Here is a 19,426-nt window from a genome sequence, read left to right as displayed (position 1 = left end):
TTTGGGGTAAATACCCAGTAGTGCAATTGCTGGGTCATAGGGTAGCTCTATTTTTAACTTTTTGAGGAACCTCCATGCTGTTTTCCAGAGTGGCTGTACCAGCTTGTATTCCCACCAACAGTGTAGGAGGGTTCCCCTTTCTCCACATCCTTGCCAACATCTGTCGTTTCCTGACTTGTTCATTTTAGCCATTCTGACTGGTGTGAGGTGGTATCTCATTGAGGTTTTGATTTATATTTCCCTGATGTCGAGTGATGTTGAGCACTTTTTCACGTGTCTGTTGGCCATTTGGATGTCTTCTTTGGAGAAATGTCTGTTCATGTCTTCTGCCCATTTCTTGACTGGATTATGTGTTCTTTAGGTGTTGCGTTTGATAAGTTCTTTATAGATTTTGGATACTAGCCCTTTATCTGATATGTCATTTGCAAATATCTTCTCCCATTCTGTCAGTTGTCTTTTGGTTTTGTCAACTGTTTCCTCCATTTCCCTGATGATTAGTGATGTTGAGCATCTTTTCATGCTTACCGTCTGTATGTCTTCTTTGGAAAAATGTATATTCAGGTCCTCTGCCCATTTTTAAATTAGATTTTTTTTTTGGTGTTGAGTTATAGAAGTTCTTTATGTATTTTGGATATTCATCCTTTATTGGATATATGATTTGGAAATGTCTTCTCCCATTTAGTAGATTGCCTTTTGTTTTGTTAATGGTTTCCTTTGCTGTACAAAAGCTTTTAATTTTGAGGTAGTCTCAATAGTTTATTTTTGTTTGCCTTAGGAGACACATCTAGAAAAATGTTGATGTGGCTGATGTCAGAGAAATTACTGCCTGTGCTCTCTTCTAGGATTTTTATGGTTTCAGGTCTCACATTTAAGTCTTAAATCCATTTTGAGTTTATTTTTGTGTATGGTGTTAAGTGGTCCAGTTTCTTTTGCATGTAGCTGTCCAGTTTTTCCAGCACCATTTATTGAAGAGACTATCTTTTTCCCATTTTATATTCTTGCCTCCTTTGTCATAGATTAATTGACCATTAATCATGGGTTTGTTTATGGGGTCTGTATTCTGTTCCATTGATCTATGTGTCTTTTTGTGTCTGTATTATACTGTTTTGATTACTACAGTTTTGTAGTATATCTTGAAACCCAGGAGTGTGATATCTCCAGCTTTTTCCTCCCTGCCTTGCTTTGGCTATTTGGGATCTTTTGAAGTTCCATACAAATTATTTGTTCTAGTTCTGTGAAAAATGCTGTGGGTATTTTGATAGGCATTGCATTGAATCTGTAGATTGCTTTGGGTAATATGGACATTTTAACAATATTATCATGATCCATGAGCATGGAATATCTTTCCATTTATTTGTGTCATCTTCAGTTTTTTTTCATTAATGTTCTATAGTTTTCAGAGTCCAGGTCTTTCACCTCTTTGGTTAAGTCTATTCCTAGGTATTCTTTCTGGTGCAATTATAAATGGTGTTGGTTTCTTAATTTCTCTTTCTGCTACCTCATTATTAGTGTGTAGAAACACTATTGATTTCTAGGTATTAATTTTGTATCCTGAAACTTTACTGAATTCATTTATAACATCTAGTAGTTTTTTAGTGGAGTCTTTAGGATTTTCTATGTATCATCCTCATCAGTTTAACTTTTATCAATATGGATGCCTTTTATTTCTTTTTCTTGTCTGATTGCTGTGGCTTGGACTTCCAATACTATGTTGATAAAAGTGGGGAGAGTAGATATCCTTGTCGTGTTCTTAATCTTAGAGGAAAGGCTCTTAGTTTTTCATTGTTGAGTATATTATTAGCTGTGGGTTTTGTGTGTGTGTGTGTGTGTGTGTGTATAAGTGTGTATGTGTATATATACTTAGTCTAACGTCACTTAGTTGAGAGTTTTTTTTATCATGAATGGATGTTGGATTTTGTCAAATGCTTTGCAACTTTTGAGATGATCATATGATTTTTATACTTCATTTTGTTGATGGTGTATCACATTGATTGATTTGTGGATATTGAATCATGCTTGCATTTCTGGAATAAATCCCACTTGATCCTCGTGAATGATGTTTTTAGTGTATTGTTGTCCATGGTTTGCTAATCTTTTGTTGAGCATTTTTGCATCCAAGTTCAGGAATATTAGCCTGTAGGTTTTGTTTTTTTGTGGTATCTTTGTCTGGTTTTAGTATCAGAGTAATGCTGGCTTTGTAGAATATATTTGGAAGTTTTCCTTCTATTTTTTTGGAATAGTTTGAGGAGAATAAGTATTAATTATTTTCTGAATGTTTGGTAGAATTGACCTGTGAATCCATCTAGTCCAAGACTTTAATTTTTTGGTGGTTTTTGATTAGTGATTCAATTTCTTTACTTGTAATCAGTTTCTTCAGATTTTCTATTTCTTCCTGATTTAATTTTAGAAGATTGTATATTTTTAGAAATTTATCCATTTCTTCTAGATTGCTCAATTTGTTGGCATATAATTTTTCATGGTAGTCTCTTGTAATCCTTTGTATTTCTGTGGTTTTAGTTTTTATTGCTCTCTTATTTCTGATCTTATTTGGGTCTTTTTTCTTGATGAGTCTGGCTAAGGATTTATCAATTTTGTTTATCTTTTCAAAGAACCAGCTTTTCGTTTCATTGATTTTTTTTTCTACTGTGTTTTTCAGTGTCTGTGTTATTTATTTCTGCCCTGATCTTTATTATTTCCTTTTTTTCCCCTACTAACCTTGGGTTTTGCTTGTTCTTTTTCTAGTTCCTTGAGATGTAAGGTTAGGTTATTTATTTGAGCTCTTCTTTCTTGAGGGAGGCCTGTAGCACTATGTATTTTCTTCTTAGAACTGATTTCACTGTGTTCCAAAGATTTTAGATATTGTGTTTTCATTTTCATTTGTCTCAATGTTGTTGTTTTTTTTTATTTCTTTCGGCCCATTAGTTGTTAGGATCGTATTGTTTAGCCTCCATGTGTTTGTGTTGTTTCCATTTTTTTCCTTGTGATTTATTTCTAGTTTCATACCATTGTGATTGGAAAAGATACATGGTATGATTTCAGTCTTAAATTTATTGAGGCTTGTTTTGTGGCCTAATATGTGATCTCTTCTGGAGAGTGTTCCATGTGCACTTGAATGTGTATTGTTATTATTTTTTTATTATTTATTTATTTTTAAAAGTGTGTTTATTTATAATCTCTACACCCAGTGTGGGGCTTGAACTCACAACCCTGAGATTAAGAGTCACGTGCTCTACCAACTGAGCCAGTCAGGCACCCCTATTCTACTGTTTTTAGGTGCAATATTCTGTATGTATCTGTTATGTCCATCTGGTCCCATGTGTCATTCAAAGACACTGTTTCTTTTGTTGACTTTCTGCCTAGGTGATCTATCCATCCATTGATGTATAAGTGGTATGTTAAACTCTTCTAATATTATTGTATTACCATCAGTTTTTCCCTTATGCCCATTATTATTTGCTTTCTGCATTTAGGTGCTCTAGTGTTGGGTGTATAGTTGTTTACAATTGTTATATCTTCTTGTTGGATTGACCCCTTTATCATTATGTAAAGCCCTTCTTTATCTCTCATTACAGTCTTTATTTTAAAGTCTACTTTGTCTGATATAAGTATTGCTACCCTGCTTCCCCCCCACCACCACTTCCATATCCATGGTAAATGCATTATCATCTCTTTGCTTTCAGTCTGTGTCTTTAGATCTGAGGTGAGTCTCTTGTAAGCAGCAGGTGAATGGGTCTTGTTTCTTTATCCATTCTGCCATGGTAGGTCTTTCAATTGGAGCATTTAGGCCATTTACATTTAAAGTAATTATTGATAGATATTGCCATTTTGTTGTTTGTTTCCTGATTGGTTTTGTCTTATGTCTACTTATAGCCATTTATTTTCTACTTAAGGAAGTCCTGTTAACTGTTCTTGTAAGACTCCTTTATCTTTTGTTGCTGTAGTTCTTCTCTGTTCCTTCTTCTCCTGCACTCTTTCTTTGTCATTGATGAGTTTCTGTAGTCTTTTGTTTGGTGTTCTCTCTTTTTATTTTTTGTGTATCTATTATAGGTTTTAGGTTTGTGGTTACCATGAGATTCATATATGACATTCCTAAGTAAATAGCATTCTACATTAATTTAATGGTTATTTAAGATCAAACACATTCTTATTTAGAAAAAAAAAAAGAAAAACTTTTCTTTTTCCTCCCTGCCCCCTTTTTTTATTCCCGCCCCCATGTTTTATGTATATGTGATCATATTTTACATCTTTTTTTTAAAAGGTTTTGTTTATTTGAGAGAGAGAGTGTATGTGTGAGAGAGCAGGGGTGGGGGGAGGGGCAGAAGGAGAAGCAGACTCCCCGCTGAGCAGGGAGACCAAGGCAGGGCTTGATTCCAGGACCCTGGGATCATGACCTGAACTGAAGGCAGACACTTAACTGACTGAGCCACCCAGGCACCGTACATCCTTTTTTTTGTTGTTTTTTAAGATTTATTTATTTATTTGAGAGAGAGAGAGAATGTGAGCAGGGGGAGGGGCAAAGGGAGAAGGAGAGAGAGAATCTTAGGCAGACTCCACACCCAGCGTGGAGCCTCATGTGGGGCTTGATCTCACAACCCTGAGATCATGACCTGAGCCAAAATCAAGAGTCCGAGGCTTAACTGACTGAGCCTCCCAGGTGCCCCACATCTTTTATTCATAATTTTCTTATGTCTACTTACGGCCATTTATTTTCTACTTAAGGAAGTCCTGTTATAACTCTTCTTATAAGACTCCTTTATCTTTTGTTTGTCTAGGAAACTCTTTATCTTTCCTTCAAATTTAAATGATTACCTTGCCAGATAGAGTATTCTTGGCTGTAGGTTTTTTCCTTCCAGCACTTTGATTATGGCATGCCACTCCATCCTGACCTGCAAAGTTCCTGCTGAAAAATCAGCTGATAGTCTTAAGATTTTCCCTTTTAGGTAACTTTTTGTTTCTCTCTTATCAAATAACTTTCATTCAACTGAAATTCAGGATCTGTTTTTCTATGTCCACATATTTGTGAGGGACTAATTCACTTAATTAATGCAGGGGATGTTTATTGAATTTATACCATGGACTATATTAGGCATTTTGGAGAATATAAGATTATTTCACTCAAGAAACTTTTATTTAAAATGCTTATTGTGAGTAGGAGAGGTGGCCTGTGAGTAAATGCTAAAGTATACATGGAAGTGGTACCGAAAATTGGCTTCTTTGAGCTCAGTGAATCTTATATTTTATAACAAATTGCACAACAAGCACATGTTTTTTGTTCTGAAACAGGTTTCTGCATGTTTGTGCTGAGTTTGGTGAAGAAACATTATCGTCTGCAGTTTTATATGGTCTGTATTAACCATAACTACATATAATAAAAACGTGCTTATCCTTATTTTTTTTCTATAGTGAGAAGATCTAATCTGCTAGTTGATGTTTTGCCTAAATATGAGGGATATTTCAATTTTGGATGACTATTAAATACAAAAGGTTTAAGTTGTACAATTTTTGAAGATTTAAAAATTTTAACTGTTTTCAAAGTATCTACCATACTTTTCCATGGAAAGTAACTATAATTATTTGTCCTTAGCCTGAGCATAGAGAGAACAGAACATACATTTTCTTGGTAGCTATGGTTAGTCACACAGTTAATTGCATAATTCTTTTTGCCCTAAGGTGTTTTATGCAGTTTATCACTGAACTGTGTTGAGTATTTTATGAAATTTGTCACTGTGTATGATGAATTTTTCTTATTTTCTTAAAAGGTAGCTAATTATAAGATTATAAAATGGAAAATATAGTATTTAATTCTGTGAATTCATGTATTAGTAAGGCTTATTTTGTATTTGGATATATTTACTATTTTTATGCTTTGCTTTTCTCCACTGAGACATTCTGCTGAGCAGCATCACTGGGAAACTGTAGTATTTCTTTACATTTCTGATTTTTCGGGATCCTAAGAGGAGAGTAAAATTATCCGTGAAAATCTAGAAACCATCAAGACAAGTTAGAGATAATAGAATCGCCTATGAAAATATAAATGGTGCCTACTGGAAAAAAATCATTTATGCATTTTGAAGCAACCAAGATAAAAGAGAATTTGACCTTTTATGCAGATAAAAATAAAACAAAAAACTAATACATTATTTGCCAAAATGGGAAATAGGTTTATTATGAATAAATCCAAATCTTAAGAATGTTGAACATTTTACAAATTCCAGTCAAAATTATGAGACAAATATATAGAAACATTAAGTTTTGTTTTTTTTTTCACATTCTACTCATACTGGTGATGCTAAAAGAATTATTAAAGTGGCATCTCTCAGTCTAGGTGGACTTGACGAAACACACAAGTTTGAGATTCTGAAATTGAATACTGTCATTGAATAGTGTACTGTAAAGGCCAGCTTTCAGGTATGGAAAGCTGGTGTTTAAGGGTAACTGGTCCCTGCTGGTTTGAATTATTTGAAGACAGAAATAACTCTTTATGGGAAAAAGTTACCAGAATGAACTCCAAAAGAAAAGCTTTTCACATTTTTAATGCAGAATGCAGCCAGAGTAAAATGTTCCTCTCTAAGTGCTGTAACAACACCATAAATTTCTCATTATCATTTTAATCTAATGATTCAAGAGTATTGTATATTTTGTATATGTTTTTAAATTCAGTAGTGTTTCTCAGTATTGTTAGCATTCCATTTGTGTATAAATTAAGATTACTTTGTTAAATGTCTTCGTGGTTTTAAGGTTCCAGTAGGCACCAAAATGACTATAATTTACTAACAGCATTTATTTTTACAATCCCTATCTTACAAAATTTGACCAAAAGTCATGCTAGAAATTTATGTTTCAAAATTGCTATTTTGCTCCAGGGCTGCCCTGATCAGCTGTGTTCACTAATTGTTGTGTTGTTGGGCTATTAACAGTTCGCATGGACTCATGTCACTTTACTGATAACAGTTACTCAGTCACATCTTGTCATCCAAAATCTGTTTGAAGGCATGATATGGTAAGGGGACAGCATTATGCTGCTTTGTATTTGTGTCCTAGCCTTTTTAAAGCTCTTTCACATTGGACAGTGCCTTGTAGATTTCTGCTAAAATGTACTCTTTATTGTTGCTCTCTTTCACTAAAATACCTTACTGAGTTTTGCTTACTATTTGACAACTGAAGACAAACGCTTTGTTAACAACTTGAAAACCCTTCTTTTTCGGGTTGCAAATAAAATGCAGGAAGTCCTCATAAAAGCTCCCAAAATTAATTACATTTTCAGGTGTTAACTACACCTTAATGTGGCTGTTTACAAAGCATACATAGACTTTAAAAAGAGTATATTATTTTTGTGGAATGCAAAAGAACATGAAAGTTTGCTTCTTAGCAAACAGTGTGCTGCCAATGTATTTTCTCTGGGTGAAAGTTGGGTAGGTTCTACTCTGCCTTTATATAGGAGTGGGTGTCCAGATTTCAGATGGAATTACTTGCTGTGTAGCAGTGACTTGAAGATTCAAAAAGCATTTTTATTAGTTTGAAATTATAAAAATTACTAGTTAAAAATCAGAGTGGAGAAAAACGATTTAAGAAATCTGACCATATTATCCCCACATTCTTTTTAAACCCATTAATTAAAATCTTTTATAGTTGATAGGTTTTGTCAAGATAAAACCCTTCACAGCTTCATGTTTGGGTTTTTTATACCAAGGTTGTGTGTGTGTGTGTGTGTGTGTGTGTGTGTGTGTGTGTGTAAAACAGAATCATTTTAAGATTGTCTTCCATATGCAAACTTCTAATTGATAGGGGGCAGTTACTGAAATTAGTAGGTTCTGTACAATTAGTAGGGTTTAATGGAACTATAGGCTAAGGTAGAATTAAAATTGATAGTTCTTCCTGAAAAAGGATTTGTATTAAGAGCTTGGTATAAATTTATGAGATTATATTGTGTCTAAACAAATAACTAATTTCCATTTTGAAAGGCTGCTTTTTTTAAAAAAATTTTTTGTGCTATTATAACTTGTTCCTCATAAAACTGAAATTTGAAAGTCCATAGCTATAGAAATGGATTGCTTAATATTAAAATTAAATTGATTATTTAATATTTTCCTTAGCAATATTCTCCTGGTATGTTGGTTTATTTATAGATTTTGCTCTGCTGAATTGCATTAAACAGATCTGGGCAAATTTACTTGATATTTATCATTTCTACTAATGTTTTGGCAAATGTTATGTTCTGGATGAAGCTGCAGTATAGTCCAAAGGGTTATTGCATTGGTTCATTATGAGTCATAACCTGTATAAGTGTTTGCCACGTAATCATACGGATTTTTTTTCTGGTTTTCTTTAAGGTTCCTTGTTCCAATATCAAGTGTTATTTGCAATGACATAACTGCTTACCTTTTTGGATTTTTTTTTGGGAGGACTCCATTAATTAAGGTAATGGAACAACATCTCAAGCAGGCCATTACCATAACCTTAAAGATGAGCCACTGGCGAAAATTCCCAACAATTTGGTGCTGTTGCACATTTTTATTTTTGAGGTGCTTTGATTTTCCCGTAGCTGTATTTAACAGCCACAGTGTAGGGGTAGTGAGCCATATTTCCCAATGATTCCATCTAGATTCTTCATGAGACATTCTCTTGGCTCCATCAATAAGGACCTGACTCCCATCAGTTATCCTCCATCTTGTGAAGGCTCATTTCATCTTTCTGCTGGTTTCTTTCCATTAGCTGTAGTGCAAGTTGTCGTCTTCCATTCTCTAGCGACCCTACAAACAAGCCTTTCCTAGACTCGCTTTCCCCTCAAGCCATCTCATTTATCACCTCCTTTACCAAATTTTTTGAAAGTGTACACTTAACCATCTTCACATACTCATGTCCATTTGTAAAACTTCTACACCCAAACTCATTTCAAAAAAACCCCGAGGCCCTACAATAAAATACTGATAATGCAAGTAATAAGTAAAGGTTAAGATAAGGGAAAGAAAAATACACATGTGCAGACCATGTTGTTTTGCCTTAGATTTGGTTCTACTTACAGTCAGTGGAGGCAAGGAAGGAAATGAATTAAGTTATACAGTTCTCCTTTAGGGGAAGAAAGAAACAAACTGATTCCTCATGGAAAAACAGACCTTTTACTAGAACTGATTACTTTTAAACAAACTTTTCATGTTGGGGCTTTAGATACGATTCATTCCATTCATGTATTGGGTGGGCAAAGTCTTTAATAATATTCCCACAAATATGTTAATTGGCTATTTTGATGTTACTATATGAAGGCAGTTTGGAGGGATTGAGACAGTTGTGTAGATACAAAACCTGTTTGATCAGAATGATACAAGAGTAGCTTAAGTGTTTCCAGAGGAAAGCATGGACTGCTTATCCTTCAAGACAATCTTCCATAAATTCTTCCCCATATAGGAGTCTAGCATACAACATCAGGCTGAGCTGTAGGGATACTGGCAAGCAAGCTATATATATATATGTGTGTGTGTGTGTGTGTATATATAACATTTCTAAAGCTGCTTCAGCATAAGAGCAGGTGATTAAATATTAAAGGCTTCTATACCAGATGAGAAGTTTTTGGCTTAGGAAGTCTCCAAAGAGGCTGTTATGGTTGTAAAAGAATGTTACTGTCTGATTTTGAACATAGATTCCTATTGAATTTACCAGGCTGGATTAGTTGTGTAATATACCCATATGTAATTAAACAAGTTAACCCCTAAATCAATTTGATATAGATCAATTTAACTTGATAAGTTATCTTTATTTTTTTTAAAGATTTATTTATTTGAGAGAGAGAGAATACAAGTTGGCGGGGGCGGGGGGCAGAATAAAGGGAGAGAGAGAATCTCCACGTAGACTCCCCTGCTGAGCACAGAGCCTGACACAGGGCTCAATTCCAGGACCCTGAGATCATGACCTACTCAGAACTCAAGAGCCAGATGCCCAACTGACTGAGCCACCCTGGTGCCTGATAAGTTATCTTTAAAATAATCAACAGGCACTTTTGAATTTGAGTCAACTCTTACTTCATGATAGTAATACTGAATTATCCTAGGAAATGGTGTATATCAGTCTCCTCTGTGGCAGAATTGTTTACAGATTTGTCAAGAAACTGGTTCTATCAACCCTTTTGGCTTTGGGCTTTATGAACATCATTAGGACAAGAGGTCTATAAAGAGATCGTGTAGTTTAGCCTGTCACCTGTTTCTATCTGCATAAACTTCTGATATTTATTTGGCTTCTGTCCCCACCCATCCACTGAAAGGGTCATCACAGAGGTCATCAGTGATCTCCAGATGACCAGATCCCTCTATATCAGTCCTTACCTTATAGGGCACCTGAGGCAGTTAGTGCTGTCCACTCCCAAATCTTTTCCTCCTGCCCCTGCATCACTGATTTCCAAACTTTCCTCCAGATTTCTCTGCCTGAATGCCCCATTGACTGAGAAACAATAGCCGGAATCTGAAACAGTATCTATTCTTAGAAGCACAACATGTTCCTTTCTTCATGGAGACAGACATAGATTGTGACCAAAGGGAGAAGGATATGTGAATACTTGTGGAGCAAATACTGTATCTGGAGTGTTTTGCCATTTCAGAAAGAGGTCTGTTGTATGCATGGCATTTTTGGGAATATACGAAAATCTGATGTGCTGCAATGTCCATGTTTTGTTATACTCATTCTATTTTTTTTTTGTCAGTGGTAGTTCAATACAGACCATATGTACTTGGAATGAGTACATCTTATCCTTACTGCAAGAACTACACTATTGTGGGGGTTTATATAAGCATAAAAGTCATGGGATGATGATTTCAATCTAGAGCTTATAGTTCTTTGAGAGAGAAAAAAATAAGTTGAGGTTATACAGAAACAGATATATTCACAGTATGTCAAATGTTTGAGGGTCTAATATGTTAGATATTACTAGAGAAATTGCACAAATAAATCAGGATCATGGAATGAAGGAAAAAGGGTTGCATAGCCATTCCAATAAGAAAAAAGTAAGGAGAGATGTATAAGGTATTGTGGGAATTCGTTGAAGAGAGTCTGCCTATGTATTTGTGTGTTTTTTGAGTGCAGTAACTCTTTTTAATTTATTTGGCCTTTTTAGTTGTCTCCTAAAAAGACTTGGGAAGGATTCATTGGCGGTTTCTTTTCCACAGTCGTGTTTGGATTCATTGTGAGTTTTGCTGGGATTTTTATTTATATTTTGAAAAATTATGGCAAGTTTTATTAATCTGTTCTAAACCTAAAAAACTGAACCACAAAATGTTAATAATGTATTTACTGAAATGCACTAAACAGAACCAATTCTGTACCCCAGTAGCTCTGATCATGGCCTCGTATCAGAATTACCTGGGAATCTTATACAAAATCTATGTCCCAGCCCTATCCCAGGTCAGTTAACTTCCCCAGCTGGTTCTAATGTACAGTTAGGCTTGAGACCCATTGCTGTGCTGTTGTGTTTTGGTAGTTTCTGACAGTTGTTCTGCCTTACGGGGGACACAGGTGCTGGGACAAGTAGTGGCTTTGAGTAGAGCAGAGAACGCAAATGATGTTGAAGAACTCTGCCTCCTTAATACATACTAGCTGATTGACTTAGTGGGTGCTGCTGTGAGCCCAGCCTGCAGGAACAGTTTGTTAAAAATAATTGACATTGACTTTTACCCATGCATAACAGATATTGTTAATGTTTTAAAAATTGGTGTACAGTTATGGAATTTAGGTTTTTATTAAAAGAGGTCTTGTGAGAATCAAAGATAACAATGAAATGACTGGAAAAAAGATAAGTATACAAAAAATGTTAGGAAGTTTAATTTTTGAAGAGCCTAATGAAAAGAGATTGATAAATATTTTATATATATATATTTTTTCATTCGTTTCATGGACTTTTGCTTTGTTATTCAGGCTGCCTACATGTTATCCAAATACCAATACTTTGTCTGCCCAGTGGAATACCGAAGTGATGTAAACTCCTTTGTTACAGAATGTGAACCCTCCGAACTTTTCCAGCTTCAGAGTTATTCACTTCCTCCCTTTCTAAAGGCAGTGTTGAGACGGGTAAGATAAACATAGTTAAGGATCTTGTATCCCAAAGATTAAGGTTCATTTAAAAGTAGGACTAAACATTTTACAAGAAATCAATTTCTACAGAATTTTTAACTCTTTGCTACAGAAGTGGTATCCCTGTCTGCTTAGCATCAATAATATTTTCTATCCCCTTGTGATTTCCCTTTCTTGAACATAAAATGAGTATTACTATCACAAACCAGCTGTCTGTTAGGAATTTACTTACCTAGTGGTTTGAATGATTGATTACTGATGGTAATTTATCTTGTTTGTTTTGCAAACATTTTCCAGTATTCCTTAGATTTCTATAGATCTTAGATTTCTATAAATCTACTTGTAACTGGTAGGAACTGACTCAATTTAAAGCTTAATTAAAATTCAACAGCTCAAAGATTCCTTGATTTTTAGGGGACCTTTAATAGTACAGAAAGCTGCTGCTTCTAAAAAATCAATTTCCCTTTGAAAAGCACACTGTTGCCATTTAAAGGCAATGTTGAGGTCTCTCACTGAAGGATGTTGACAAGCTATCCATTAGAACTCTGCTGATATTTGCCATCAAGACCGGTGGGTAGTTGGTTCAAGTAAGGAATCAAACAGTTGTGTGTGTGTGCTGTGTATGTGTGTGTATCTGAAATATTTTTAACTAAAGTCCATAATTTTTGAGGAGCAGGTTAACCAACAAATTATTTCTCTCCTTGTGTGTGCAATACATTAAATCCAAGAATTTTTTTCAATGTCCAAGCCATCTGTTATCTGCTATAAAACTTTTTGATACTACCGATCTTTGATTGGGGCAAGGCCTTTGCTTTGAGAACAGGTCGAGATTGGTGTTCTGAATGATCTTTCTAAAGCCTACCTATTTATGCACTGTCTACAATTTGTAGTTTCAGTCTCTTTAAAGTGGAGCAAGAACCAAGAATTTACAAAATAATTTGCCTGCAGAATTCTTCTCAATTTTTATTATCTCCTCCCTGAATCTTTTATGACTGTCTTGCTGATGCTCAATTTGGTGGTCTTTTTTAAAGCAACTTAAAGACAAACTTTTCCCTCGTTTTGTCATATAAAATTAAAGTGAAATAAAATACAAAAGTTACAATTATGAAGTTCTACTGGTAAGAAGCAAATTCAGAAATTAACTCAACTGATTCTTACCAAGCCTACAAATCAAGTGTTATAGAAGTTTCTAGATGAACTAGAGTATCCTGCCAACTGCAAGATTTTAGTGTGCCAGGTGCCGTCAGTATGCTTAGAGAGGGAATGGAGAGTGCTGGCTAAGCAGAGGATGGGAATGCCAGCTTACAACATATTTTTCTCCCATGGTCCTGAAAGTTTATGAAGTTAACAAAAATGTGGTATAATGGTTTAATATTTATATCATGGTTCTTAGTTTAGGTGGCATGCTCAAATACAACTTTAATGCAGTTAAATCCCTTCCCCCTTTATTTTCTCTTTAGGAAACAGTGAGCTTGTATCCTTTCCAGATACACAGCATTGCTCTTTCAACGTTTGCATCTTTGATTGGCCCTTTTGGAGGCTTCTTTGCCAGTGGATTCAAAAGAGCTTTCAAAATCAAGGTATGTGTTTAGAATCTTTGTTACATTATTAGGGAATATAATTTGAGAATATAATATAGTTGTAATTTGGTTCTTTCTTGGTCTCCCACATTAAGCCTCTGGGAAAAAAACTTTTACATCCTGTTTGTTTCAGCTTCACAGAAATGCTTCCTGGCTGATTTGAGTATTTTCTCTCTTGTTAAATTTTGGACATGCCATGTTAATACATTTTAAAGTGTTATGTCAGCCTCATTTATAGAATTGGCATGTGGTCACTTAATGTTGGGACACAGAATCTTGGTCCTTCAAGTGCTCACCCAAAAAGCCAGCTGTGAATTGTCTGAAGTTTACATGTTGCGCCAGAGTCTCGATTGAAGAGACAAGCAGGGGACCCTTTGGATATAACCGTCCATTCTCCTAGATCTGGGGTCAGTGAACTCTTCCTCTAAAGGGAGAAATCGTTTATTAATCATATTGCAGCTACTCAACTCTGAACTCTGCCACTGTAGTGCAAAGCCCTGTGGGCAATATGTCAACGAATGGCCATGACTGGGTTTTAATAAAACTTTTACAAAAACAGGCAGTGGGCTAGACTTGGACTCTGGGACATAGTTTGCTGATCTCTCTTCCAGATACTTGAAATTTTCCCTATATTTCATTTAATTTGGATTCTCATAAAGTCATATATATTTTATCCTATTATCCCAGCTGTCCTCACATGCCTTCACTAAGATTGAATGTTGTGCCATTGGGAGTCAGGGAGTGGCTATTGAAAGTGGGGTGAACAGAGCAGGCCTCTCTGAAGGAGGTGGCGTTTGAGCAGGGGTCTGAGAAAAGGAGAATGAGTCCTGTAGAGAAGTGGAAGGAAGAGAGTTCCAGTGAGTGCAAAGGAGAGGAGGAGCTTAGGCTATTTGAAGGGGAGTGAGAACAGTGTGACTGTAGTAGAGAGGAGGCATTCAGACTGCAGAATTGGTGGGGCCAGATCAGCGGGGCTGCAGAAGTCAGGGATATAAACAAACCCTCAGTGAGCACTTAAAAGGGGGAAGATACTATGTTAGGTGGAACGCAGTATGCGGAAGTGTATAAATGTCCCTGTTCTCCAGATGCTCACCACCTGCTAGGGAAGACAACACTTGCCCACAGCGAACCATAGCAAGAACTGTGCACGGAGACTGTCATGTCAAGGCTGCAAACAGCAGAGTGGAATTGAGTTACTATGGCTCTCTTGTTGCTTCAGAGAACAGGGAAGAGAAGGAAGGAAATGTGTGGGCAAAAAGTAACTGAAGAATTTTTCAATAATTGTTTGAAACAGAGAAATGTTACATTTAGAATGGTATTTTCTTCAGTGGTCTTTAATGCAAGGTTTATTCTTGAATGATAGATTATTTTGCATGTCTGAAATGAAGGTATAATAGCTGTTGCATTTAGATGTTTTTAGGTTGTGAGCGTATGCTAGAAGAGCAGTCCGTCATTTCCATATCCTTAGCACCCAGACATGTGGCTTGATCTATAGAGTCCACTTGAGAGACTTACTAACCATTCCCTCCACTTGGCCATTTAATGGACTAACGTGTCCCACATGATCTGTTTTGGTTTTCTTTTTACCCCAATACTTAAAGAAGAATATGCATTATAGTAGCAAAATATTTATTTCAGAGTAAAAACTGTTAGGATAAACATGAGTTAGAACTAATAGTACATCTGTCAACAACACTAAAAAGAGCTCCTCAGATAATTTCCGGTGAAACAGAAAAGTAAGCTAGAACAATGTTAGATTAATAATAGCCGATAGTGCTTCTGATTTAGAAAAAGGTTTATTAACTTTAAAAAGTTAGTGTTAGATTTAATTAATATTTAATTAGTGTTACTTGAATGCTCTTGGTCAGTTCGGTAATGATTCTAACATGGGTACGTATTTGAAAGATGTGGTTTTAACTTGTGAGACATGTTCTAGTAAGTCTGTATTTAGTGAGAAAATCAGGTAGTAAAGTATTTTCTTTAGAGCCCCTGATGCCAAGAGACATTTACAGGTAGGAGTTTTATAGAAGGCGATTTTTTGAAAATTTGCTCATATGTTTGTTTCTGAAGGATTTTGCAAACACCATTCCTGGACATGGCGGGATAATGGACAGATTTGATTGTCAGTATTTGATGGCAACTTTTGTGCACGTGTACATCACAAGTTTTATAAGGTACTTTTAGATTTTTTTAAAAATGTTTTATTAGATGATTTCTTTGAGTTCTCATTTCCATAGGCATTAGTTTGAATGAGTTACTTTTTCTGTCAGTGGTAATTTATAATATAAAAAGGGAATGGTGGTCCCTGGAGTTTGCATCACATTGTAGCCCTGAGAAGTATGATTAAGGAGAAATTAAGAAGAAATAATTAAATTATAATTATTTTACACACATTTGAACAACTTAAGTAATAGTATATGTCATGGTCTTTAATAGGGCCAAGGTAAAATCTAGGTAATGTGGATGGTACTGGATTGAATCATCGGATTTCCCATTTTCTGTGGTATACAATGACAGTGAATACTAACTAAAAAGGAAGAGGACGTAATAATTCATCCAGTCCACCAGTTATTGCTTGAGTGCCTGTGATGTGTTGGGGAATGTTCTAGGCATGGATATAGCAAAGAACAAAACAAAGTCCCTGCCCTCAGAGCTTACATTCTTACTGGGGAGCTGGAGAGAGAAGGGGCAGAAACAGACAAAAAACAAACCTAGTTTGTTAGCTGGTGGTTAAGTGCCGTGGAGAAAAATAAAGCGGGCCAGGGGATTATGGTTGTATGGGAGGTGGAGAAGTGGGGTGAATGGAGGGGTGTTGCTTTTTTATATAGGGTGGTTTATTCTTGTTATTAAACCCATAAGGTTTTGGATGTGACCTAAAATGCTAGTTTGGGATATGAAAGCAAACCACAGCAAGCACACATTAACTTTATTTTCCATGGTCTCTACTAAGTGCCTGACCACAGAAAATACGTACTTCCTTCAGAGAGTATTTAGAAACTCGTATTTGTAGATCCCGAAACACGTATTTTAAATATATACCCAGAGCAGTATAGGAATTTTGTATTAATTTTTATTTTTCTTGAGCAGTCTTGTTAGGAGTTTATTTCATTAATCTTTTCAAAGAATCAAGTTCTGGCTTTGTTAACTTTCTATTTCATTGATGTCCACTTGCATCTTTCATTCTTTTCATCTTTCTTGAGATGGAATTTGCTGTTGCTTTTTGAGCTTCTTGAGATAAAGCTTAGGTTATTGATTTTCAGCCTTCTTGTCTGATATATTCATCTAAGACTGTAAATTCCCTCTTAAGTACTACCTTATTCTCATCTTCCATGTTACCTTTGTACTTTCATTATCAGTTACAAATATTTCCTGATTTCCAGTATGATACCTTCTTTGACACATGGATTATTTAGATGTGTATTGATTGCTTTCCAAACAAATGGAGATTTCCTCATTCTCCTTTATTGACTTTTGCCTTCATTCCACGTGGTCAGAAAACATACTCTTTATTATTTCAGTTTTTAATAGTTGGGGAGGCTTGTTTTGTGCCCCAGCATATAGTCTGTTCAGGTATGTGTCCATGTGCCCCTGGAGCATGTGTGCATCTGCAGGTTGGGGATGTAGGCTTGTACCCGCCAGTTAGGTGAGGTTTAGCTAAATCTTCTGTACTGATTGTTTGGTTTGTTTTTTCCATTTTTCATTTTTTCAGGAAGAGAGCTTTGTCAGAATATCCCACCGTGATTTTTTTTTTTAAACTTTTATCTACTTATTTTAGAGAGAGAGCACAAGCAGGGAGGGGCAGAGGGAGGGAGAGAGAATCCCAAGCAGGTTCTATAGCCAGCATGGAGCCCAACTCGGGCCCAACCTCACGACCCTGAGATCATGACCTGAGCCAAAATCAAGAGTCAGACGCTCAACCCCTGAGCCACCCAGGCCCCTTCTCTCCCACTGTGATTGTAAATTTACTTACTCCTAGTCTGCCAGTTTTTGCTTTATGTATTTTGCGGTGGTTTTAGGTATATACACATTTAGGACTGTCCTATCTCCCTATTGAATCGCTTCTAATGTCATTCTATAACATCTATCTTTATATACCACTTGCTTAAAGCCTGTTTTGTTGGATATTAGAAGAATGGCATCAGGGGCACCTGGGTGGCTCAGTCTTTGGGCGTCTGCCTTCAGCTCGGGTCATGATCCTGGAGTCCTGGGATCGAGCCCCACATTGGGCTCCCTGCTCAGCGGGAAGCCTGCTTCTCCCTCTCCCACTCCCTCTGATTGTGTCCCCTCTCTTGCTGTGTCTCTCTCTGTCAAATAAATAGATAAAATCTTTAAAAAAAAAAAAAAAGAAGAATGGCATCAGCCTTCTTTTGGTTAGTATTTATATAGTGTGCTCACGCTCTCTCAAATAAATAAATAAATAAATCTTTAAAAAAAAATAGTGTGTTTCTTTTCTAACAAATATATAGCTTGATTTTAGTTTTTTTTTTAATAACCCAGATGACAACCTTTGTCTTTTTTTTTTTTAAGATTTTTATTTATTTGAGACAGAGCAAGAGAGAGAGAGAGAGCATGAGTTGGGGTGGGGGAGCGGCAGAGGGAGAGGGAGAAGCAGGCTCCCCACTGAGCAAGGAGCCCGATGTGGGACTTGATCCCAGGACCCTGAGATCATGACCTGAGCCAAAGGTGGGGCTTAATTGACTGAGCCATCCAGGCGCCCCCAACCTTTGTCTTTTTAGTTGGAGTGTCTAATCCATTTATATGGCAGTTTCTGATATATCTGAGTATTAGTAATTAATGTTTAAATCCTTAGAACTCTGGGGGCACCTGGGTGGCTTAGATGGTTAAGCGTCCGCCTTCAGCTCAGGTCATGATCCCAGGGTCCTGGGATCAAGCCCTACGTCGGGCTCCCTGCTTGGTAGGGAGCATGCTTCTCCCTCTGCCTCTGCTGTTCCCCCTGCTTGTGCTCTCTCACTCTCTCTGTCAAATAAATAAATAAAATCTTAAAAAAAAAATTGGGAAAAAAAAATCCTTAGAAGTCTTTTTTCAGATGGTGGCAGCTTTTAGGGCATTAACTCACTTTTTTTTTTTTTTTAACCTGCTATTCTCTCACTAGAGAGAAGTAATGCTGAGCCACGTTGTCTACCATTTGAAAGCAAATACTTAGACTATTAGAAATACAGGGCTAGTGCCAGGGTGCATCTAGCTGGGAGCACCTGCTGACATAATTTTGCATTTAGCTGAACTTGCTACAATACTCTTCCTTTTCTCTGTGGGCCCCTACTCTGGGTTTGGTAGGAAGTTGCTGAATCTTTTGAAGACATGTAAGACAAGCTGTGCCCTGCCTTGAGCAGACAGTGGCTGTGAGAGGCATCCGGCCGCACTTTTGGCAGATGAGCTGCGGCACGTGCACGAAGGTAACCCAGGGGATGGCAAATCTGTGCTGTGGGTTTTTTAACCGAAGACTTCTGTTGTGATATCCCTATATAGCGGACATTTCTTTGTTGCTGGGTTTTCTATTTCCTATAATTCCATTTGAACTGAACAGTCCTAATCATAAATTTAGTTACCTGTGTAAATGTCTTTCTCAGAATTCGGTGCCCTTCTCCCATATATCATTTACGCCTTGCTGTTTTCCATTGGATTTTACTAATCTCTCTTTACAAGAAGTGAACCATAATCTGCTTTTCGTATTCAAATGGACTGTAGAAATTGCAGAGAACGACACATCTGCATTAAAGTCTGAATTCGGTTCATTCGGAACGTGACAAAATAGCAGTGCAGAAGACCACACAGGTGTA

At 36.4% G+C, this 19,426-nt stretch overlaps 1 protein-coding gene across 1 annotated transcript in view; it reads left to right on the top strand.

Annotated features, from left to right (window-relative positions):
- Nucleotides 1-19,426, top strand: part of CDS1 (CDP-diacylglycerol synthase 1) — a 55,682-nt gene that overhangs the window by 32,649 nt on the left and 3,607 nt on the right. Inside the window, exons 6-12 of the mRNA XM_081813139.1 lie at nt 5,247-5,342; nt 6,918-7,000; nt 8,331-8,418; nt 11,099-11,167; nt 11,896-12,048; nt 13,512-13,631; nt 15,699-15,802. Of these exons, the coding sequence (XP_081669265.1) occupies nt 5,247-5,342; nt 6,918-7,000; nt 8,331-8,418; nt 11,099-11,167; nt 11,896-12,048; nt 13,512-13,631; nt 15,699-15,802 (713 nt within the window). The remainder of the gene's footprint in view (nt 1-5,246; nt 5,343-6,917; nt 7,001-8,330; nt 8,419-11,098; nt 11,168-11,895; nt 12,049-13,511; nt 13,632-15,698; nt 15,803-19,426) is intronic.

Source organism: Leptonychotes weddellii, chromosome 2 (assembly GCF_054177405.1).
Source record: "Leptonychotes weddellii isolate Sample4059 chromosome 2, ASM5417740v2, whole genome shotgun sequence".
Lineage (NCBI taxonomy): Eukaryota > Metazoa > Chordata > Mammalia > Carnivora > Phocidae > Leptonychotes > Leptonychotes weddellii.
Note: the sequence above shows the minus strand (reverse complement) of the source record. Positions and strands in the feature narration are given on the sequence as shown.